Consider the following 24,693-nt stretch of genomic DNA (forward strand, 5'->3'; position numbering starts at 1 on the left):
CAAGTTAGCGTCTTCGCTCAGTTATCCATTAGCCCACATGGCCCATTGCTACCTGCAATAAGAGGATGGGAGACAATTTGGAAGGAATGCTTTGGCATGTAGGAAACTTAATGTAACCTAATATGACCATCATAAAGAAGAGATAAGAACATATCATCTCTCTCTGTCACCCTCTGCTGATTATTGGGAGTGTCTGGTAACTTCATTTTTTAATTATGTATTGATGAGCACATTACATTATAGAGGAGGCTGGTCGGAGGAGCTATAGGATGACAGGCTCATTGTAATGGCTGGAATGGAATAAATGGAACGGTATCAAAAGCATCAAAGATATGGAAATCACGTTTGACTCTGTTCCATTCCAGCCATTACAATGAGCCGGTCCTATAGCTCCTCCCACTAGCCTCCACTGCATTTTAGATATATATAAACACGTATGTAAAGTGTAGGTCCCATGTTTCATGAGCTGAAATAAAAGATCCAAAACATTTTCCAGAAGCGCTAAAAGCTTTCCTTTCAAATTCTGTGAACAAATTTGTTTACATCCCTGTTAGTGAGCATTTCTCCTTTGCAAAGATAATCCATCCTCCTGACGGGAGTGGCAAATCAAGAATCTGATTAAAGAGCATGATCATTACGCAGGTATACCTTGGGGACAATAAAAGGCCACTCTAAAACGTGCAGTTTTGTCACAACACAATGCCACAGATGTTTTGAGGGAGTGTGCAATTGGCATGCTGACTGCAGGAATGTCCACCAGAGCTGTTGCAAGATAATTTAATGTTATTTTCTCTACCATAAGCTTCCTCCAATGTCATTTTAGAGAATTTGGCAGTACATCCAACCGGCCTCTCAACCGCAGACAGCCCAGGACCTCCACATCCGGCTTCTTCACCTGCTGGATCGTCTGAGACCAGCCACCCAGACAGCTGATGAAACTATTGGTGTGCACAAACAAAGAATTTCTTCACAAACTGTCAGAAACCGTCTCAGGGAAGCTCATCTGCGTACTCGTCGTAACCGACTTCAGAGGGCAAACGCTCACCTTCGATGACCACTGGCACGCTGGGAAAATGTGTGTTTCACGGGTGAATCACAGTTTCAACTGTACCTGGTATATGGCAGACAGCGTGTATGGTGTCGTGAGCGGTTTGCTGATGTCAACGTTGTTGATGCTGATGTCAACAGTGCCTCATGATTGCGGTGGGGTTATGGTACGGACAAAAACACAATTGCATTTTATCGATGGCAATTTGAATGCACAGAGATTCCGTGACGAGATCCTGAGGCCCATTGTCGTGCCCTTCTTCCGCCGCCATCACCTCATGTTTCAGCATGATAATGCACAGCCCCATGTCGCAAGGATCTGTACACAATTCCTGGAAGCTGAACATGTCCCAGTTCTTCCATGGCCTGCATACTCACCAGACATGTCCCCCATTGAGCATGTTTGAGATGCTCTGGATCTACGTGTATGACAGACGGTGTGTTCCAGTTCCCGCCAACATCCAGCAACTTCGCACAGCCATTGAAGAGGAGTGGGACAACATTCCACAGACTACAATTAACAGCCCGATCAACTCTATGTGAAGGAGACGTTGTGCTGCATGAGGCAAATGGTGGTCACATCAGATACTGACTGCTTTTCTGATCCACACCCCTACCTTTTTTAAGGTATCTGTGACCAACAGATGCATGTATTCTCAGTCATGTGAAATCAATAGATTAGAGACTAATATATTTATTTCAATTGACTGTTTTCCTTATATGAACTGTAACTCAAAATATTTTTCATTGTTGCATGTTGCGTTTATATTTTTGTTCAGTGTATAGGCTTATGTCCACAATAGTCTGTTAGAATCTGCGCACACCTGTCTGTTGACTTTCTCTTTTCCCGAATTTTAGAGCAGTGCTCAGCTAGCTCTCAATTTGACGTTGTCATCGGGTGTACCCAACGGAGAGGGAATCCATTGCCCTGGATAACTGTAGCTACGTCTGCTGCTGTACCCACACTTCCGCTCTGCAAGAGGCACGCGTCCAGGCATTCACAGACACAAAGAAAAGGTGGGCCTATCTAACAATGAATGCTTTTAAAATATCGTGAAATATGTATCCGTATTGTATTGTTTGGCGCGTCTGAGGGATCGACATTTGGATCTCGTCGATGGATGGGATCTATCCGTCGGGGGAAATTGAAGGAAATGGTCTGTCCTAAAGACTGGACTGAGACTGTCGAGGGATAAAGATGCCAATATTACGTCGAATTGTAAAACACATTGGTTCGGTCTACAGATTCAACTAGTTTGGCATAAATATCCGGCAAAATCTCTTATGGGCATCTGATTTCAAAGTGAAAGTTTCATCAAGTCAATGAATACTCACTCAGTGGGAATGAGAAAAGTTCCCCAAACGAATGCGACATTGCCCAATCCATTTTAGGCTACACTGGGCTATTTAATCAATTGAGGGAATAAGGCAATCGGCAACCCTCATCGTTCGTATTTGGCTGTAATGAATAAGAGCCGTGTGCTCCTTTTGTTGTAGCACAACCCAGCTAAAATAACGCTTCAGTGCAAACATTAGCATAAGGTCAGTAGGTTAATCTCTTAGAGCCTTATGAAAGACTGGGGATAATTATTTTACTATAAGCAGGATAAGTTCATATTGAATTGAGTATGTAAACCTATGAACCCATCGTTGCTTGGAGCCTAACAACAGTTACGCTAAAGATTGTTGCCGCTGGTTATTGATAGCATAAATCGAATATTGGCAGTGCTGCTGAACTGGGGGGTATAGATCTTAGGTGTGTTTGTTTTTCTGTAGCCTGAATGTTGCTTTTTATTTTTGTCTGTACATGTCGTTATGTCGGATGAGGATTCGCGTGCCAGCATTAGTTCTTCTTCCTCAATTTATCAGCAGTTAAAAATAAACGCGCCTAAGAAACGAGCAGAAAGCAAAGCCATCATGAGCAAGACCTCCAAACTCCTCTCCACGAGCGCGAAAAGGTAAGGACTAGGCTGATTGTTGCTGTCAAATAAATCCTGTTTCATTGAGTTGATATTTTGTAATATAGTAGCTCACGCGCAGCCACTCTTGATATAATGTGTCGTCCTATCATTGACTGGCGCGTGTCACTATCAAATCACTATGTGTTTGATTTGCAGTGGACAATTTTCTGAATTCGGTTGCGTATATAAATATTTTTCGACCGTTTTAAAATGTTCTCAACCATCTTCAGTGCACGGTTGTCAAACGTTTTTTAAATGGTCATCCATTGAATCATAGGCTAACTTATTTGCATATTCACTTGAAGTGTTTTGTTAAATTGTGGTAAGAGGAAAGCTTTAAAAAATGCACAATGTAGTTTATGTATGTTTGTCCTCAACCTGTTTTACTATCTGTCTCAATCCTTTGGTAAAATTAGCCTACTGGACATTTTGGTTGTCTGCCATGACAATGTATCTTGTTCTCATAGCCCCCACCCAAAACACTTCATGTGGCTATGCTTGTTTCATATTAGTTATCTGCTGTAAGAATCAAGACCATGTGAGTAATGATATCATTTACATTTTTGTGCTTTATTTCAGAATTCAGAAGGAGTTGGCTGACATTACTTTGGATCCGCCACCGAACTGCAGGTAGGCTTGTGTGTGTGTGTGTGTGTGTGTGTGTGCGACATGATACACACAGTTCTGACATGCGTCCTGGAAGGCCAGTTAAGTGGTAAAGAAGAGATGTGCTTAGTTCGGCCTGTAGCAATACAACAAACACACTCAATCTAAGGAGACAGGAGATATTAAAGCAGTTCCTTGTCATGTGCTAATGAACCTTGAAGGCCACAGAGAGAGTTCATATCTGTATGTACAGTACCTTAAAGTATTCATACCCCTTGACTTATTCCACATTTTGTTACAGCGTGAATTCAAAATGTATTAAATATACATTTTTCACCCATCTACACACAATACCCCATAATGACAGTAAAAACATGTTTTTAGATTTTTTTGCAAATTTATTGAAAATATCTTATTTACATACAGTACCAGTCAAAAGTTGACACCTATTCAAGGGTTTTTCTTTGTTTTTACTATTTTCTACATCGTAGAATAATAGTGAAGACATCACAACTATGAAATAACATAAATGGAATCATGTAGTAACCAAAAAAGTGTTAAACAAATCAAAATAGATGAGGTTCTTCAAAGTACCCACCCTTTGCCTTGATAGCTTTGCACACTCTTGGCATTCTCTTAACTAGCTTCATGAGGAATGGTTTTCCAACAGTCTTGAAGGAGTTCCCACATGCTGAGCACTTGTTGGCTGCTCTTCCTTCACTCTGCGGTACAACTTATCCCAAACTATCTCAATTGGGTTGACGTCGGGTGACTCCATCATTCTTCTTCTTGGTCAAATAGCCCTTACACAGCCTGGAGGTGTGTTTTGGGTCATTGTCCTGTTGAAAAACAAATGATAGTCCCACTAAGCGCAAACCAGATGGGATGCCGTATCACTGCAGAATGCTGTGGTAACCATGCTGGTTAAGTGTGCCTTGAATTCTAAATAAATCACTGACAGTGTCACCAGCAAAGCACCACCACACCTCCTCCTCCATGCTTCACTGTGGGAATCACACACGTGGAGATCGTCCGTTCACCTACTTTGCGTCTCACAAAGACAGGGTAGTTGGAACCAAAAGTCTCAAATTATGACTCATCAAGCCAAAGGACAGATTTCCACTGGTCTAATGTCCATTGCTTGTGTTTCTTGGCCCAAGCAAGTCTCTTCTTCTTATTGGTGTCCTTTAGTAGTGGTTTCTTTGCAGCAATTCAACCATGAAGGCCTGAATCACGCAGTCTCCTCTGAACAGTTGATGTTGAGCTGTGTCTGTTACTTGAACTCTGTGAATAATTTATTTGGCCTGCAATCTGAGGTGCAGTTAACACTAATGAACTTATCCTCTACAGCAAATGTAACTCTAGGTCTTCCTTACCTGTGGTGGTCCTCATGAGAGCCAGTTTCATCATAGCGCTTGATGGTTTTTGCAACTGCACTTGAAGAAACGTTCAAAGTTCTTGACATTTTCCTGATTGACTAACCTTCATGTTCTTAAAGTAATGATTGCCTGCTGTTTCGCTTTGCTTATTTGAGCTGTTCTTGCCATAATATGGACTTGGTCTTTTACCAAATAGGGCTATCTTCTGTATACTACCTTGTCACAACACAACTGATTGGCTCAAACACATTAAGAAGGAAAGAAATTCCACAAATTAACTTTTAACAAGGCACACCTGTTAATTGAATTGCATTCTAGGTGACTACCTCATGAATCTGGTTGAGATAATGCCAAGAGTGTGCAAAGCTGTCATCAAGACAAAGGATGGCTTCTTTGAAGAATCTCAAAATATAATATATTTTCGATTTGTTTAACACTTTTTTTGGTTACTACATGATTCCATATGTGTTATTTCATAGTTTTGATGTCTTCACTATTATTCTACAATGTAGAAAATAGTAAAAATTTAGAACCCCTGGAATGAGTAAGTGTGTCAACTTTTGACTGGTACTGTAAGTATTTATACCTCTGAGTCGATACCTTTGGCTGCGATTACAGCTGGGTCTTTTTAGCTAAGTCTCTAAGAGCTTTGCATACCTGGATTGTACAATATTGCACATTCTTCAAGCTCTGTCAAATTGGTTGTTGATCAAGTCTTCGCATAGATTTTCAAGACTATTTTAAGTCAAAACTGTAACTAGGCCACTCGGGAACATTCACTGCCGTCTTGGTAAGCAATTCCAGTGTATATTTGGCCTTGTGTTTTTGTGTTTTAGGTTATTGTCCTGCTGAAAGGTGAATGTGTCTCCCATTGTCTGTTGGAAAGCAGACTGAACCAATTTCTTCCTCTAGGATGTTGCCTGTGCTTATTGCTGTATTCCGCTTCTTTTTATCCTAAAAAAAACTCTAGTCCTTGCCAATGACAAGCATACCCGTAACATCATGCAGCCACCACCATGCTTGAAAAGTGGTACTCAGTGATGTGTTGGATTTGCCCCAAACATAATGCTTTGTATTCAGGACAAAAAGTATGTTTTCTACACTTTTTGCAGTATTACTTTAGTGCCTTAATGCAAACATGATGCATGTTTTGGAGTATTTTTACTCTATACAGGCTTCCTTCTTTTCACCTCTGTCATTTAGGTTAGTATTGTGGAGTAAGTAAAATGTTTTTGATCCAGTCACAGTTTTCTCATATCACAGCCATTAAACTCTTTAACTGTTTTAAAATCACCATTGGCCTCATGGTGAAATCCCTGGCCAGTTTCCTTCCTCCTCAGCAACTGAGTTAAGAAGGACACCTGTATATTTGTTGTGACTGGGTGCATTGATACACCATCCAAAGTGTAATTTAATAACTTCACCATGCTCAAAGAGATATTCAATGTCTGCTTTTTTTATTTTTACACCTACCAATAGCTGCCCTTTGCGAGGCATTTAAAAACCTCCCTGGTCTTTGTGGTTAAATCTGTGCTTGAAATTCACTACTCAATTGAGGGACTCTACAGATAATTGTTTGTGTGGGGTACAGCGATGGGGTAGTTATTCAAATCATGTTAACCACTATTATTACTGAACACGTAATGAGTCCATGCTTATTATTATTATATGATTTGTTAAGCACATTTTTACTCCTGAACTTATTTATGCTTGCCATAACCTAGGAGTTGAATAATTATTGACTCAAGACATTTCAGCTTAAAAAAAAATTATTAATAAAAAACACATTCTATGAACACTTCTATTTTGGTATTATGTGTAGGTTGTCACTAATCTCAATTGAATACATTTTAAATTCCGGCAGTAACAACAAAGTGGAAAAAGTCAAGGGGTGTGAGTACTTTCTGAAGGTAGTGTATATCTTGTTCAATGAGGTCAGAATTTACTCTCTGCTGCTGTGATGCAGTCAGTCTACACTCACTTTATGGAACTGTGGCTCATGATGATCCTGTCTAGACCTTGAGAAGCGAGCTGATTGCATGTTGGAGCAGCTCTCCAGACCACAACTGACAGACACACACACCAGTTCCAAAACAGACAAGCTTTACACTCTGCAGCTGAAAAGGACCATGAACAAAGGAATACTATTTAGTCATTCAATCCATAGGTGTTTTTTTGTGGGCTGCTCTAGTCTAGTGTGCCTGCTATGGTGCTGCTGTGGTATTGGGGAAGAGGAAGGAGTCCTGGTTAATCCAGAGGGATTATGGGGGTTTAGAACCACATCACCACGTGTGGCCCAGGTGCTTGGGAAGGCGGGAGGTATGTGCTTTGGGGGGGGCTGACTCTATGAGCTATGTTCTAACCAGAGACCGGACTGGTGGACTGACCAGACCTTGTGGTTGTGTCAAAGAACGGAAGTAATTCAGTGAACCAAGCTTGTGTGACAAGTCGTCTTGCCTGAGACCTGAAGACTTGCATTAGCTCCCCGAACTAATGCCTAGGCTTTAGCTCAGCAGGCTAGTACAGTCTTATGGCTTGGTGTAGGAGACCTGGATTCAAACCCAGTTGTCAGAACTGTCAATGATGAGTCTTTGTCCCCTGCCACTGAGGGAGCCTGCAGTGTTGCACTTCTATATAATCCTCTCACTGTGTATGTAAACACACACTAGTTGTGTTCTCTATGCTCCCTTTGCTAAGTAGCTGAAAAGGGGAATTCATTTTCGTACATCTCTATTTAGTATGCTTCATTGAACAGTCTGTTCATTTGGGTATGAATAATTAGGAGGCTAGACCGATGCCTTGCAGATGTGTGCTGGATTACTCATTGACGAATCTGTCTGTGGGGTGTTTCTGATGGATGGACACATTTCTCTTTTTCGCACAATTGAGACTGGCCAAGCCGTACTGCGCTGGCCTGGTTATGCATCACCATAGTTGCTGGAGCCATGAAGCAAATGATAATGTAAAAAGATCAGTCGACCCAGTAAACCTACAATGCAGATGGGTCCAAGGCCACAAATGCCCTTTTCACACTATCTTTAAATGCAATGTACACTCTTTGCATGCGGTAATTAGGGGTTTTAATGAACCTGTCAGTTTCCCTGAACTGGATGTTTTTTTGCCATAGCAAGCATGTCATGTTTTCTTATGGACACTACATAGTCAGTTCCTCAGATGCCAGTCATCAAAATCTAATTATACTTGACTTGGAATGCCACACACACCCCAGCCTCGTTTTATTTTTAAACGGTCTTGTCATCATAGTGCAAACATCACACACTCTCTCACTTCCCCATCTCTCTCTCGCTCACTTCCATTTGTTTTCCTTAGATTGCTCTTTGGCTATTGCTCCCTTGCACTTTTTTTTCCCTAGCACTCATTTTCCTTACTTTGACAAACACACTCGTACTCCCTCCCTCCCTTCAGGATGTAGCCCCTGGGTGTCTGGCCTTGCGGTAGCGTCTTGTTGGATTCCTGACATTCTCAGCGTTAAGGCTCATGACAGTAATTGAATGTTGAAGGCTTGTACTGTGTGTGTGTACAGTGCATTCAAAGTATTCAGACCCCTTCCATTTTTCCACATTTATTTACGTCACAGCCATATTCCAAAAATGTATTAAATAAAACAATTCCTCAGCAATCTACACACAATACCCCATAATGACAAAGGGAAAACAGGTTTTTAGACATGTTTACAAATGTATAAAAAATAATATAATGATTTACATAAGTATTCAGACCCTTTGCTATGAGACTTGAATTTGAGCTCAGGTGCATCCTGTTTCCATTGATCATCATTGAGATGTTTCTACAACTTGATTGTAGTCCACCTCTGTTTAAATTCAATTGATTGGACATGATTTGGAAAGGCACACACCTGTCTATATAAGGTCCAAGCCATGAGGTCAAAGGAATTGTTCGTAGAGCTCTGAGACAGGATTCTGTCACGGCACAAATCTGCGGTTGGCTACCAAAACAATTCAGCAGAATTGAAGGTCCCCAAGAACAAAATGATTTAAGACATTTTCGAATAGGGCTGTAATGTAACAAAATGTGGAGTCAATGGGTCTGAATACTTTCCGAATGCACTGTGTATATAAAAAGTGCATGAAATGTTGTTTTACAGGGTCTGCCACAGTAGTATGGCACCCCTGGAGCAAATTAGGGTTAAGTGCCTTGCTCAAGGCCTATACAGCTTCTCACCTTGTTGGCTCGGGTATTCGAGCCAGTGACTTTTCGGTTAGTGGCCCAACTGCTAGGCTACCTGCCGCCCTAAGCTTGCAAAACCTGATTGTCCCAGGCAGTCTTCCAAGTACTAACCAAGTCTGACCCTGCTTACCTTCTGAGATCGGAAAATAGTGGATTCCAATTGTTGTTCATGCCTATTTCTCTCCCCCCTCACTTTAGCTTGCACCGCTCAATGTGTAGCCCCAGCATTAACTGCTGGCTAATGAGTGTTTTGTGTGTCTGTGTGCCTCTAAAGATATTTTCACTTCAGGAAGTGTGCCAGTAGTTATTGTAATCCATCTGAGGTGCAGGTGATTCTTTGTTTACTCCCTCTAGTCTACTCTGAGTAAATTTTTTAGATTGAGAGCCAAGGATTTTTTTCTCCTTCTCTTAACCCATAACATTCTAAGCCGGGGGGAGGGGGCTCTACTAAGTTTTATGGAATTGTTTTAAGAAGGTCATATCAAGGGCCATTTTAACTATTTGATTTAGAATGTTAAGACCCCTTACTGCTATTAGCCTATACAAACACTTTGAATAACATATTCACTATGTGGATAGTGCCAAAACAATCGAAATTAAGTTTGTTCTGAAGTGACTGTCTTTATATATGAGAGAGATGGGACTTTTTTTATATTAAACTAGGCAAGTCAATTCTTATTTACAATGCCGGCCAAACCCAGACGACGCTGTGCCAATTGTGCGCCGCCCTATGGGACTCCCAATCACAGCCGGATGTGATACAGCCTGGATTCAAACCAGGTACTGTAGTGACGCCTCTTGCACTGAGATGCAGTGCCTTAGAACTCTGCACCACTCTGGAGCCCAAGAAAGAAAGATCAGGAATCACTATTTATCTATTTAAAAAAAAAAAATTACAAGTATTTAACCCTTTATTTTTGGCACTGAACAGTCTCCATATATACTTCCATACATAATTTTTTTGTAGGCCAAACTTTTCGGACGCTGCAGACGATTTTGTGAGAAGACCGATTTTCGAGACATCTCATGGTCTGACAAACACCGCTCAAGCTCTGTCACTTTTCACCGCAGAAGTGCGACATCGGTGGATTGAAACACATCCAATTCAAAAACATATCTCTAGCTTAAAGTGACAGATTTGTATGGGGATTAAAAAATATATGCTAATTCGATTTCTGCGAGTGGGCGGGGACTTCAACTCTTTTACACATTACAGTGTTAGTGTTGTAGCTGTTGTGTGACTGTGATGGTGTGTGTGTGACTGCTGCCAAAGTCTCTAAAGCTTTTCATATCTATAAAAAGGCCTTTCCCTGGGGTGGAAGTGTCTAGCCCACGCTGCGTTGTTAGCTAGCTCTTATAAACCCAAAGTAGTGCTGCTACCTACTGTATCTCTGAGCTGTTATATCTGAAAGGAGCTGTGTTTGTTCGATAGTCATGATCATTGGAGTTGGACCCATTATTGGAATAATGGAGGCTGTTTTCCTTGCTGTGTTCATGGTTTGTTGGGAAACTGTTGCCTCTTTTATTTTCAGTGATTGGTTTATTTTGACAGGGAGTCAATACTGAGACCAAGGTTTATTTTTCCAGATGAGCCCTGTTTAGCACAACAATACACATCAATATACACATAAACTGCACATCCATATACACATTATCATACAAAACCAATACATGAAAAGCAAAACACAATCATAAACAGACACATGATAGAGTAAAAAGGTCCCCTAATAGCAGTCTGAAATGCCATAGAGCAGGGGTCTTCAACGTTTTCTTGCACAGGGACCCGCGCCCAGGCAAACCGGCTACCCAGGAACCGCCATGTTAGCAAAAAAATATAATGTCTTATCAGCTGAATGGCAAGGAGAAGTATCAACATTCTAAAAATAATATATTTGGTAGATAGCTTTGTTGTTGAGGAAGTGTAAACTCAGCCTATTAGATAAAGATAACTCCAAACACATTTTTGTTAATAGCAGCTGTTTAAACAAAGGTTAGCGATGTGTTGGCAAAAATTAAGGGCTCTATTCAATCTGTTTTGCTGAAGCGTTATAGATTGCACGATAGAAATGTGAAGGTAATTTTCCGATTGAGCCGACATATGCATGAATGTAGTCTTCACTGACGCCAGAACATTGCCCCACAGTAATGCTGAACTTCCACGATACGGATTAAATAGAGCCAAAAAAGAAAGATTACCAGCCGACTGGTAAGCGGATGCTTTTTCAAAGCCTCTGTCAGACAATATTAGGAGTTGAGAAATAAAGTTGACATAATTAAAAATAACACTCCTCTTTTCCACTGTAGGTATGTCATTCAAAATGTGTTTATTCTGTTGCTAGCTATATTCATAAAAACATTGAAATAAAGAACTCAATTTTTTGTGTGTGTATAGTTGAAGTCGGAAGTTTACATACACTTAGTTTGGAGTCATTAAAACTTGTTTTTCAACCACTCCACAAATTTCTTGTTAACAAACTATAGTTTTGGCAAGTTGGTTAGGACATCTACTTTGTGCATGACAAGTCATTTTCCAACAATTGTTTACAGACAGATTATTTCACTTATAATTCACTGTATCACAATTCCAGTGGGTCAGAAGTTTACATACACTAAGCTGGCTGTGCCTTTTAAACAGCTTGGAAAATTCCAGAAAATGCTGTCATGGCTTTAGAAGCTTCTGATAGGCTAATTTGACATCATTTGAGTCAATTGGAGGTGTACCTGTGGATGTATTTCAAGGCATACCTTCAAACCCAATGCCTCTTTTCTTGACATCATGGGAAAATCAAAAGAAATCAGCCAAGACCTCATAAAAAAAATTGCAGACCTCCACAAGTCTGGTTCATCCTTGGGAGCAATTTCCAAACGCCTGAAGGTACCACGTTCATCTGTACAAACAATAGTAAGCAAGTATAAACACCATGGGACCACGCAGCTGTCATACCGCTCAGGAAGGAGACGCGTTCTGTCTCCTAGAGATGAACGTACTTTGGTGCAAATCAATCCCAGAACAACAGCAACGGACCTTGCAAAGATGCTGGAGGAAACGGGTACAAAAGTTTCTATATCCACAGTAAAATGAGTCCAATATCAACATAACCTGAAATGCTGCGCAGCAAGGAAGAAGCCACTGCTCCAAAACCCCCATTAAAAAAAGCCAGACTACGGTTTGCAACTGCACATGGGGACAGAGATCGTACTTTTTGGATAAATGTCCTCTGGTCTGATGAAACAAAAATAGAAATGTTTGGCCATAATGACCATCGTTATGTTTGGAGGAAAAAGGGGGAGGCTTGCAAGCCGAAGAACACCATCCCAACCGTGAAGCATGGGGTGGCAGCATTATGTTGTGGGGGTGCTTTGCTGCAGCAGGGACTGGTGCACTTCACAAAATAGATGGCATCATGGGGACGGAAAATGATGTGGATATATTGAAGCAACATCTCAAGACATCAGTCAGGAAGTTCAAGCTTGGTCTCAAATGGGTCTTCCAAATGGACAATGACCCCAAGCATACATCCAAAGTTGTGGCAAAATGGCTTAAGGACAACAAAGTCAAGGTATTGGAGTGGCCATCACAAAGCCCTGACCTCAATCCTATAGAACATTTGTGGAGTGTGAGCAAGGAGACCTACAAACTGACTGTTACACCAGCTCTGTCAGGAGGAATGGGCCAAAATTCACCCAACTTATTGTGGGAAGCTTGTGGAAGGCTACCCACAACGTTTGACCCAAGTTAAACTATTTAAAGGCAATGCTACCAAATACTAATTGAGTGTATGTAAACTTCTGACCCACTGGGAATGTGATGAAAGAAATAAAAGCTGAAATAAATCATTCTCTCTACTATTATTTTTGACATTTCACATTCTTAAAATGAAGTGGGGATCCTAACTGACCTAAGACAGGGAATTTTTACTCTGATTAAATGTCAGGAATTGTGAAACTGAGTTTAAATGTATTTGTCTATGTAAACTTCCGACTTCAAGTAAGTGTGTGTATACATACATACATACATACATACATACAGTCGTGGCCAAAAGTTTTGAGAATGTGAAAATTAATATTTGTCAGTCTGCTGCTTCAGTGTCTTTAGATATTTGTCAGATGTTACTATGGAATACTGAAGTATAATTACAAGCATTTCATAAGTGTCAAAGGTTTTTATTGACAATTACCTGAAGTTGATGCAAAGAGTCAATATTTGCAGTGTTGACCCTTCTTTTTCAAGACCTCTGCAATCCGCCCTTGCATGCTGTCAATTAACTTCTGGGCCACATCCTGACTGATGGCAGCCCATTCTTGCATAATCAATGCTTGGAGTTTGTCAGAATTTGTGGGTTTTTGTTTGTCCACCCGCCTCTTGAGGATTGACCACAAGTTCTCAATGGTATTAAGGTCTGGGGAGTTTCCTGGCCATGGACCCAAAATATTGATGTTTTGTTCCCCGAGCCACTTAGTTATCACTTTTGCCTTATGGCAAGGTGCTCCATCATGCTGGAAAAGGCAGTTCGTCACCAAACTGTTCCTGGATGGTTGGGAGAAGTTTCTCTCGGAGGATGTGTTGGTACCATTCTTTATTCATGGCTGTGTTCTTAGGCAAAATTGTGAGTGAGCCAACTCCCTTGGCTGAGAAGCAACCCCACACATGAATGGTCTCAGGATGCTTTACTGTTGGCATGATACAGGACTGATGGAAGAGCTCACCTTGTCATCTCCAGACAAGCTTTTTTCCGCATGCCCCAAACAATCGGAAAGGGGATTCATCAGAGAAAATGACTTTACCCCAGTCCTCAGCAGTCCAATCCCTGTACCTTTTGCAGAATATCAGTCTGTCCCTGATGTTTTTCCTAGAGAGAAGTGGCTTCTTTGCTGCCCTTCTTGACACCAGGCCATCCTTAAAGTCTGCGCCTCACTGTATGTGCAGATGCACTCACACCTGGCTGCTGCCATTCCTGAGCAAGCTCTGTACTGGTGGTGCCCCGATCCCGCAGCTGAATCAACTTTAGGAGACGGTCCTGGCACTTGCTGGACTTTCTTGGGCGCCCTGAAGCCTTCTTCACAGCAATTGAACTGCTCTACTTGAAGTTCTTGATGATCCGATAAATGGTTGATTTAGGTGCAATCTTACTGGCAGCAATATCCTTGCATGTGAAGCCCTTTTTGTGCAAAGCAATGATGACGGCACATGCTTCCTTGCAGGTAACCATGGTTGACAGAAGAAGAACAATGATTGCAAGCACCACCCTCCTTTTGAAGCTTCCAGTCTGTTATTCGAACTAAATCAGCATGACAGAGTGATCTCCAGCCTTGTCCTCGTCAACACTCACACCTGTGTTAACGAGAGAATCACTGACATGTCAGCTGGTCCTTTTGTGGCAGGGCTGAAATGCAGTGGAAATGTTTTTTGGGGATTCAGTTCATTTGCATGGCAAAGAGGGACTTTGCAATTAATTGCAATTCATCTGATCACTCTTCCTAACATTCTGGAGTATATGCAAATTGCCGTCATACAAACTGAGGCAGCAGACTTTGTGAAAATTAATATTTGTGTCATGCTCAACTTTTGGCAACAACTGTATATGTATGCAAGCATTTCGCTACACCCGCAATAACATCTGCTAAATGTGTATGTGACCAATAAAATTTTATACATGCACGGTGAACAAAAGGAACACCTATGTGAGAATGCTGTTCATTGACTACAGCTCAACGTTCAACACCATAGTACCCTCAAAGCTCATCACTAAGCTAAGGACCCTGGGACTAAACACCTCCCTCTGCAATTGGATCCTGGACTTCCTAACGGGCCGCACCCAGGTGCTAAGGGTAGGTAACAACACATCTGCCACGCTGATCCTCAACACAGGGGCCCCTCAGGGGTGAGTGCCTAGTCCCCTCCTGTACTCCCTGTTCACCCACGACTGCGTGACCAAGCACGACTCCAACATCACCATTAAGTTTGCTGACGACACAACCGTGGTAGTCCTGATCACCGACAACAATGAGACAGCCTATAGGGAGGAGGTCACTGCCAGGACAACAACCTCTCCCTCAATGTGAGCAAGACAAAGAAGCTGATCGTGGACTACAGGAAAAGGAGGGCCGAACATGCCCCCATTCACATCGACGGGGTTGTAGTGGAGCTGGTCAAGAGTTTCAAGTTCCTTGGTGCCCAGTACATCACTGGGTCAAGCTTCCTGCTTTCCAGGACCTATATACTAGGTGTGTCAGAGGAAGGCACAAAAAATTGTCAGACTCCAGCCTTTGCTACCGCACGTCAAGCGGTACCAGAGTCTAGGTCCAAAAGGCTCCTTAACAGCTTCTATTGCCAAGCCATAACACTGCTGAACAACACCCTGACTATTTACATTGACCCCCCCCTCTTTGTTTTTACACTGCTGCTACTCGCGGTTTATCTATGCATAGTCACTTTACCCCTACCTACATGTACAAATGACCTTGACTAACCTGTATTTTGGCACATTGACTCGGTACTGGTACCCCCTGTATATAGCCTTGTTATTTTGTAACCGTTTATTTTAGTATTTACTTTAGTTCAAGAAATAGTTAAGGGCTTTTAAGTAAGTAAGCATTTGTTGTATTCGGCGCATGTGACAACATTTGATTTGACTCCCTGCAGTACCTCCGCGGACCCCCGGTTGAATAACCCTGCCCTAAAGGCTCCAATTCCTCCAATTTTAAAGTGCATTGGAGATCTTTCCACACAAGGTGCAAAATAACTAAAAGTAGATGTGCCCAACTCCGTTGAGATCGAAGGGCTCCACAGAGAGACCCGGTCTGGGATGTCATACTATAAGTTAACAATGAAGTAAGGTACGGCAGAAGTTTACGCAGGAGGTCTTTATAAACAAAGAGTCCAACGCATCTACGACAATTTCAGGGCCAGCCTTTCTGATACAGAATGCAGTGATGTGTACTGAACCTATCACCCGTAATAAAGTGTAATGTGCTATGATAAACTGCGTCCAATGGCTTCAAAACAGTGGCAGCTGCATTCATAGTCATATAGACAATATCCCCATAGTCTATAACCAGAATGAATGTCAACGGAATTATTAGTTTTCTCCTATTTAATGAAAGGCATGACCTATTTTTATAAAAGAAGCCCATTTTCATCCTAAATTTCTTAACTTATCAACATGCTTTTTGAAAGAGAGCTTTTCGTCAATCCGGGATGCCCAGATATTTATAAGCGTGGACAGGATCAATGAAGGCACCATCCATGCATAAATCATCAGATATATTTGTACGGGATTTGGAGAATAACATTTACTTGGTTTAAACTGCATTAAGTACCAATTTCAGTTCAACAAAGGTAGGGCACACTGTAGAAACTTTTATGAAAGTGAAATGTGTTTCTTATCCAGGTAATAAATACCTCAGTTTCTGGCAGATGGGTTCCCCCTCTTAACACATCTTCATTCTGATTCATGTCCCCGGGTGGTTTTGCTCTATACGTCTCCTGAAGGCTTTGTGGGAACAGAACAGACATTCGAGATGTGGTTTATATCCAGCCAGGGAGGGAACACCTCTGGGAAACGAGCAAAGGGAGGAAGTAAACCCACCGTAAACAATCAAATGAATGCCATGTTGTCTTCCCCACATTAAACATAACATCCATAGTGTTTCATGAATGAAGAAAACCTTGATGCGTTTCCATTACTCCTGGGATGCTACGTACTGGAAATGGAAAGACCTCCTCGGATAGATAATATTCCTAATATTCATTCTATATTCATGCAATATTCCCTTTACATTACTGAAAGGAATGTTCACTCACGGGCCAATTGCCCACATAAATAGAATAGATAGTATTATACGTTATATACTGTATCTCTGCGATTGCCATTATCAGGAATGGGTAGTGTTTCTTCAGTCTTTCAGCCGCTCTGTTGAAGTGGTGTCATTATGCTATCTTTTCTGTAATAACAGCCTAGTGTACATTACACTGTGTTTAGCAGCTGCTAATGTGTTAGAGATGATGTGATGACAGTCAGTACACATAAAGAAGACAGCTGAGGAGAACCATCCTCCTCAGTGAATTTTTAATAAAAATAATGTTAAAACATTTTAAGTTATCCTTTTTAGATAAAACTGTACTAAATATAATCACGACACCAAATAATTGATTAAAACACTATTATGCAATGAAGGTCTACAGTAGCCTCAACAGCACTCTGTAGGGTAGCACCATGGTGTTGCTGGAAGAAAGCTGACATCCGTCCTCCTCTGGGTACATTGACTTCAATACAAAACCTAGGAAGATCATGGTTCTCACCCTCTTCCATAGACTTAAACAGTAATTATGACAACTTCCGGAGGATGTCCTCCAACCTATGAGCTCTTGCAGCATGAACTGACATGTTGTCCACCCAATCAAAGGATCAGAGAAAAATGTAGTACTAAAAGCATAAGCTACAGCTAGATAGCACTGCAGTGCATAAAATGTGGTGAGTAGTTGACTCAAGGGGAGAGACAATAATTGAGCTGTTTTGAACAAATGTTATTTCTTCCAAAATGAAAGAGAAGCAAGTGGGAAAGATTTTGTCTTTTAGTTTCACTTAGCAAGTGCAGCCAGCTAGTTTGGCTTACTCGAACACCCTGCTCAAACAGAGGTTATCTAGCTGGCTATGATTATCCAACACAACACTGGAAATCTTCCAAGTCATGGTAAGCTTTTGGTTTTACTTTTTTTTTTGCTACCAGGGCCCGCTGGTGAAAGTGCTAAACTGCTTACTGACTGTACACTGTAACATTACAGCATGATTGTAGTGGGTTTACTAACGCGTTGGTTAGCTGTTGACTATGACGTTACTTTAATTAATCCAGGGTGTATCACAACCGGCCGTGATTGTGTGCCGCCCTATGTGACTGTGGGATTGTGTGCCGCCCTAATGGCCCAGCGTTGTCCGGGTTTGGCCGGTGTAGGCGTCATAGTAAATAAGAATTTGTTCTTAACTGACTTTCCTCGTTAAATAAATAAATAAACAAAATATGGTGACAACGAAGTAGGCTGTGTGTAGCGGTTATGATATAGTTTGGCTTGGAAAGGTTTTTCTCCTCGTCACATACAGCTGATGTTGTGCATTGAAGTCCACAAGTGAAGGTGAGGAGAGCACATAATTCGAGAAGGAATAGATTGTGGCTGCTATGAAAGTGAACTGTGATTTAAGGGTGATCAGGGGTGTATTCATTCCGCCGATTCTGTTAATGTTTCTTAAACGGAAGAAAACGGGGATTAACATACCTGAATTTGTCCAATAGAAACTCTTGTTTGCAACTGTTGGACTAATGATTACACCCCATCAGCTAGATGCAAGCAAGAGTGTGCAAGGCAGTATTGAATGTGTCACTGTCTGTCACCTCAAATCTTTCTCTCAACCTGTGTGCACCTACGTTATAAACGTTCATTCATAAGCTAGGTTGAAGCAACCTCATGATGGGTACAGGGAAAATTAGTGTCATGTAGTAGCCTAGACCTATCACTGTTACATTGAACTGGGTGAATGGAATATGAATGACAGTCATCAATATGCTGTAATAAGGCCATACTCATGAAAAAAGACACCGACCACCACTGCATGAAACAATGTAATGTACCTGTGTTTGCAGTGCGGGTCCAAAAGGAGACAACATCTATGAGTGGAGATCCACCATCCTGGGACCACCAGGCTCTGTGTACGAGGGAGGGGTCTTCTTCCTAGATATCGCCTTTACACCAGACTACCCCTTCAAACCACCCAAGGTAAACACTCTAGTCAAAACAAGCTGACTCAAACAATGATTAGAACATTCCTCAAGATTACACAGGTATGTAGGATACCACTTTCTCACTCGAGAAGGGAACTTGTTATTGCCATATTGACCACTGGAGGGAGCTATGGCACTTTGATTTTATTGAAATTCAGGGTCTCTAGTTCTCTGCAAATTTCAAACAGTTAATGGTCAATTTAACCAAACCAGACTCAAATAGGCTTAAATGGAAATTTGGCTTCCATGATTAGACTGAACATCGGTTTGCATTGTTGAGTAGATTATCTCCGTGTTGCTTTCAGGATCTACCACTGGAACATAAACAATCTGGGTGTATTGATATAGATCTACTTTGTTTCCTAGGTGACGTTCCGTACCAGGATCTACCACTGTAACATCAACAGTCAGGGTGTGATCTGTCTGGACATCCTGAAGGACAACTGGAGCCCCGCCCTCACCATCTCCAAGGTGCTGCTGTCCATCTGCTCCCTGCTCACTGACTGCAACCCTGGTAAGACCTAAGACGCCATATACTACTATAATGCGGGTTCCATTGAAATTCATTGATTAGTGGCTGCTTTGAAGTGTAAACATTGTCATATGTGGAATTCCGTGTGTGCATTTGTACTGGCAGATCAAAGCTATCGTTGAAGCCCTACCTATAAGTCTGCGTGTTCTCCACCCCTCACAGCTGACCCTCTGGTAGGAAGCATCGCCACCCAATACACAACCAACAGACCAGAGCACGACAGGATAGCCAAACAGTGGACCAAGAGATACGCCACATAGATACACAGGATTGGGTCGTATTCATTAGGCACTACATGGACTTGTCCAATAAGAAAAGTTCATTTGTTTGACATAGCATACCCTAACAACTACGACCCTGGGCAACATGAGAGGGAGAGGATAGGGGGTGTTAGAGCTCCTTCTGGGATGACTCAGGGACAGGAGTGGGGGGGAAAGGAAGGGTAGAGAATAGGGGAGGATATTTATCTTGGAATTTAAGTCTTCATCTCCTGATATTTTGTTTATGGTATTTAAGTTCTCTGACCTGTATATTACCATTGATGCTTTTCAATGTGTTAACTTGAAGTTCTTTAAAATTATTACATTTTTAGCTAATTGTGCTTCGAAAGGAAATTAATTCTACATGTTTGGTCTGCTTATATAAACCTGTCACACACAGCATGGTTTCCTGGTAGAATTCCCAATCTCATTTGTGTGAATTTTTCAGATGTTAGTTACCATTGGTGTAAGCTCTCTTGCATGTCTATATCTGAATCATTTCTATTGTAGCCTATACAGCACAATGTCTAGGTGGGAAAGTTGTGCTTCATGTCTTGCTGATTTAAAAAAAAAAAATAATAATACAGTCCCTCCATTTTATTGTTAAATTGAAATACATGCATATATGTCAGAACAATGGACAACAAAAATATAAGTAGCAGCACAAATGTTATTTGGCCAGGTCTCTCACACACAAGACATGAAGGACACAGGAGATGTTCCAGTTCTCTCCTTCTTCCCAAAGTGTACATGGGTTCACTTCAATTCCCTGAATTTAAAGGAAATGACTGGTATGAGAAATATAGTGGAAACTCCTGCCCCATGCCTCCACCAATCCAATGCTTTTAGATTTGTAGTAGTGAACGAGTGTACACCTCAGGAGAAAGGATATATTATTTGGATGCACTACAGAAGCCACATTCTCTTCACAACAATTCAAAGACATTTCATACAATTGTGTCCTACATTTTATCCCATTCCTACCCACAAGGAATTTAAGTTTAGTAAAGTGACAAATAAATTAAGTTAATAAAAGAATTCTCAAACATGTACAAAGAATAAAGTACACAGGTTTTGTATTTAACAAATACACAACCAACCATTTAGGGTGCAACTGATGAAACAGACATTTGATCATCACAGACACGAGCAACAGACCTGATCAATGTAGTACCTTTTTTGTTTTGTTTTGCCACTGGGCCATACACTAGGTAGTAAACTGGTAAGCCATACACACTAGGTAGTAATATGCCTCACTCCCAAGGCACATTATATGGGCCTAGACCTTGCTGTAAAGCAGCTACTATAACCCTCCCATAGGATGGAGCACACGGAAACCATAGGGGTGTATGATATCACAAAGCAGGTTCACTAATTTAGCCAGCATACTTCGAAAAACATTAAGATACATCTCTTGATTTGCAAGTATACAGTTGACGTCAGAAGTTTACATACACTTAGGTTGGAGTCATTAAAACTTGTTTTTCAACCACTCCACAAATTTCATGTTAACAAACTATAGTTTTGGGAAGTTGGTTAGAACATCTACTTTGTGCATGACAAGTCATTTTTCCAACAGTTGTTTAGACAGAATATTTCACTGTATCACAATTCCAGTGGGTCAGAAGTTTACATACACTAAGTTGGCTGTGCCTTTAAACAGCTTGGAAAATTCCAGAAAATTATGTCATGGCTTTAGAAGCTTCTGATAGGCTAATTTGACATCATTTGAGTCAATTGGAGGTGTACCTGTGGATGTATTTCAAGGCATACCTTCAAACCCAATGCCTCTTTTCTTGACATCATGGGAAAATCAAAAGAAATCAGCCAAGACCTCAGAAAAAAAATTGCAGACCTCCACAAGTCTGGTTCATCCTTGGGAGCAATTTCCAAACGCCTGAAGGTACCACGTTCATCTGTACAAACAATAGTAAGCAAGTATAAACACCATGGGACCACGCAGCTGTCATACCGCTCAGGAAGGAGACGCGTTCTGTCTCCTAGAGATGAACGTACTTTGGTGCAAATCAATCCCAGAACAACAGCAAAGGACCTTGTGAAGATGCTGGAGGAAACGGGTACAAAAGTATCTATATCCACAGTAAAACGAGTCCTATATCGACATAACCTGAAAGGCTGCTCAGCAAGGAAGAAGCCACTGTTCCAAAACCCCCATTAAAAAAAGCCAGACTACGGTTTGCAACTGCACATGGGGACAAAGATTGTACTTTTTGGAGAAATGTCCTCTGGTCTAATGAAACAAAAATACAGTTTGGCCATAATGACCATCGTTATGTTTGGAGGAAAAAGGGGAACGCTTGCAAGCCGAAGAACACCTTCCCAACCGTGAAGCACGGGGGTGGCAGCATCGTGTTGTGGGGGTGCTTTGCTGCAGGAGGGACTGGTGCACTTCACAAAATAGATGGCATCATGAGGTAGGAAAATTATGTGGATATATTGAAGCAACATCTCAAGACATCAGTCAAGAAGTTCAAGCTTGGTCGCAAATGGATCTTCCAAATGGACAATGACCCCAAGCATACTTCCAAAGTTGTGGCAAAATGGCATTGGAGTGGCCATCACAAAGCCCTGACCTCAATCCCATAGAGAATTTGTGGGCAGAACTGAAAAAGAGTATGAGCAAGGAGACCTACAAACTGACTGTTACACCAGCTCTGTCAGGAGGAATGGGCCAAAATTCACCCAACTTATTGTGGGAAGCTTGTGGAAGGCTACCCAAAACGTTTGACCCAAGTTAAACTATTTAAAGGCAATGCTACCAAATACTAATTGAGTATGTAAACTTCTGACCCACTGGGAATGTGATGCTGAAATAAATCACTCTACTATTTTTCTGACATTTCACATTCTTAAAATGAAGTGGTGATCCTAACTGACCTAAGACAGGGAATCTTTACTAGGTTTAAATGTATTTGGCTAAGGTCTATGTAAACTTCTGACTTCAAATGTATAAAAAAAAAAAAAAAGCTTTATTTTAAGGGAATTTAATGGGTTGTTGGTTGTCGAGTCAGTTACTATGTCTTTGCCCATATTTCATGGATATCTATCTTGATATGAAGTCAGAATATTAATGTAATTTGGCTGGCTAACTCATCGATCCTACTCTGACATCTCCCCCTCCCCGAAGTACTTGGATCTTAGGTACGCTCAAGGTTGAGTTCAGTTCAGATGTCATTGGACGTTGTGCCCTTGCTCTTGCGTCCTGGAAGAGGGAAGGCAGACTTGCTCTGAGGCTGTGTGAGGCGGCTGGTGAGCATGGTGAAGGGTTCGATGAGAGAGTTCCTCTCAGTGACGCTGACCTCCCATAGCTTAACCTTCTCCCCCCGCGCCCACTGCTGCGCTGCCTCCTGCTCCACCTGACGAAGCTCACGCAGGTCCGTCTTGTTCCCTAGCACGATCACCATCACCTGCAGGAAGAGGGGACACTCCAACTAAACAACAATAGCATAAGGTTCTGATTTGTGTCTTGGTTGATCGTTTTTATTTTGTATTTTATGGCCACTGTGCTTCTGCTTGCTCTTTGGGGTCTAGGCCAGGTTAGAATATAAGCACTGTGACAACTGCTGATGTAAATAGGGCATTATAAATACATTTGATTGTTTTGGCCATAGACAGCTAATCAATCAAAGAAACCTGGCTCACTTGAACAAAACCACACACACTTAGCAAAGCTTAAGGAGAGTTTCAATCAATCACAATCCCAGTACCTCTTTCTTGTCTCTGGATTTGTCTATCTCCTTCTTGAGGACATCCACCTTCTTGAAGGACTCCAGGCTGTCCACGCTGTAGACCAGCACAAAGCCGTCCGCCACAGAGTAGTAGTGCTTGGGAAGGTCCAGGCCGTCGTGGAGCCCTCTGGTGTCATAGAGACGTAACTGTTCCTTCACACCGCGGTCTGTCTCCACCGACGCCACATACACATCCTCCTGGGTCTCAGTGGACTCTGAACCTTCAACAGACAGGAGACAATGGAATTCAATGGTTGTGTTCAACAGTCTGGCAGGTAGGCAGTGCTCACTCAACTCTGTGAAATACAGTATATATATTCATTTGTTTCCTTTGGCTCCCTGTGGAGCGTAAGGCCACACCATGCCGGACGGTCTTTAGCAGTTCTCTGGTTTACCCCAGACCATGGTCTTAAATTCACGCCACACACAAACTTAGTTACAGATTTCAACTGCAAAAGTTGTATAGTGAAAGTGCAGAACGCTGTTTTGCTCCCAATAACTGGTCATTCCAGGCTACATTGCAAATTCCCTTTTAACACTACAAGCACATTTTATACAGTGTTAATTTCTCAAATACAACCAATTCAGTCATCAACGTACCAACTGCGTGATTGCCATATAACAGCTGTTCAAGGATGGCTGTTTTTCCTACAGATGCCAAACCACACACCACAACTTTGCAGCCTTTCCCCATTTCGAATACGCGAAAACCTGTAATAGCACAAAAATAAATGTCAAATAAGTAGAAAAATGAACTACTGTAGCTGAAGCATCGTCGTCAACATCGCATCCAAAATGTACGTAGCTAGCTTGATACGATAAAACAAGTACCTTGGTGTAAGAGTTGGCCAAACGGAGAGATTACAATTATTATTGGAGTAAACTGGGTAGCTAACCAACTTTGAAGTTATTTAGCTAGCTAAAATCACAACATCCATTCTCTTTTGACAAGGAAGTTCCAATGATTTTCTGCGCATGTGCAGAGGCGAGGGGAGCGGTGAATTTTGAGAAAAATGCACTGTATAAATAACACATACATTTATTAATATGCATTAATAAATGTCAAATATAAATGTATATTACCAGCTACCAATAAGAATGGTAAAATCGACAAGTGTAGTGGACCAAATCTCAATGTACAAAAGTAAGTAGTAAATACTTTTATTTCAATCTGGT

General features: G+C 41.5%; 2 protein-coding genes across 4 annotated transcripts; one reads left to right on the forward strand and one right to left on the reverse strand.

Annotated features, from left to right (window-relative positions):
• Nucleotides 1–1,961: 1,961 nt before the first annotated feature.
• Nucleotides 1,962–20,186, forward strand: LOC120022644 (ubiquitin-conjugating enzyme E2 E1). 3 transcript variants are annotated; one of them, XM_038966623.1, is made up of 6 exons: nucleotides 1,962–2,064; nucleotides 2,917–3,005; nucleotides 3,588–3,638; nucleotides 18,839–18,971; nucleotides 19,343–19,490; nucleotides 19,671–20,186. In XM_038966623.1, exons 2-6 carry the CDS (start codon nucleotides 2,965–2,967, stop codon nucleotides 19,766–19,768), a joined length of 471 nt encoding a protein of 156 aa, XP_038822551.1. In that variant the 5' UTR covers nucleotides 1,962–2,064; nucleotides 2,917–2,964; the 3' UTR covers nucleotides 19,769–20,186. The 3 variants fall into 3 exon arrangements, with proteins under 3 accessions (XP_038822551.1, XP_038822550.1, XP_038822549.1); XM_038966622.1 differs by lacking the exon at nucleotides 1,962–2,064 and having other exon boundaries at nucleotides 2,089–3,005; nucleotides 19,614–19,731; XM_038966621.1 differs by lacking the exon at nucleotides 1,962–2,064 and having other exon boundaries at nucleotides 2,094–3,005.
• Nucleotides 20,187–22,674: 2,488 nt separating this feature from the next.
• On the reverse strand, nucleotides 22,675–24,474 carry LOC120022541 (NF-kappa-B inhibitor-interacting Ras-like protein 1). The gene is made up of 4 exons (XM_038966491.1): nucleotides 24,349–24,474; nucleotides 24,118–24,228; nucleotides 23,497–23,738; nucleotides 22,675–23,196 (listed from the first exon to the last, which is right to left on the reverse strand). The coding sequence occupies exons 2-4, from the start codon at nucleotides 24,209–24,211 to the stop codon at nucleotides 22,954–22,956; spliced, it is 579 nt and encodes a 192-aa protein (XP_038822419.1). The 5' UTR covers nucleotides 24,212–24,228; nucleotides 24,349–24,474; the 3' UTR covers nucleotides 22,675–22,953.
• Between the last annotated feature and the right edge of the window lie 219 nt (nucleotides 24,475–24,693).

Source organism: Salvelinus namaycush, chromosome 27, assembly GCF_016432855.1.
Source record: "Salvelinus namaycush isolate Seneca chromosome 27, SaNama_1.0, whole genome shotgun sequence".
Taxonomy (NCBI): domain Eukaryota; kingdom Metazoa; phylum Chordata; class Actinopteri; order Salmoniformes; family Salmonidae; genus Salvelinus; species Salvelinus namaycush.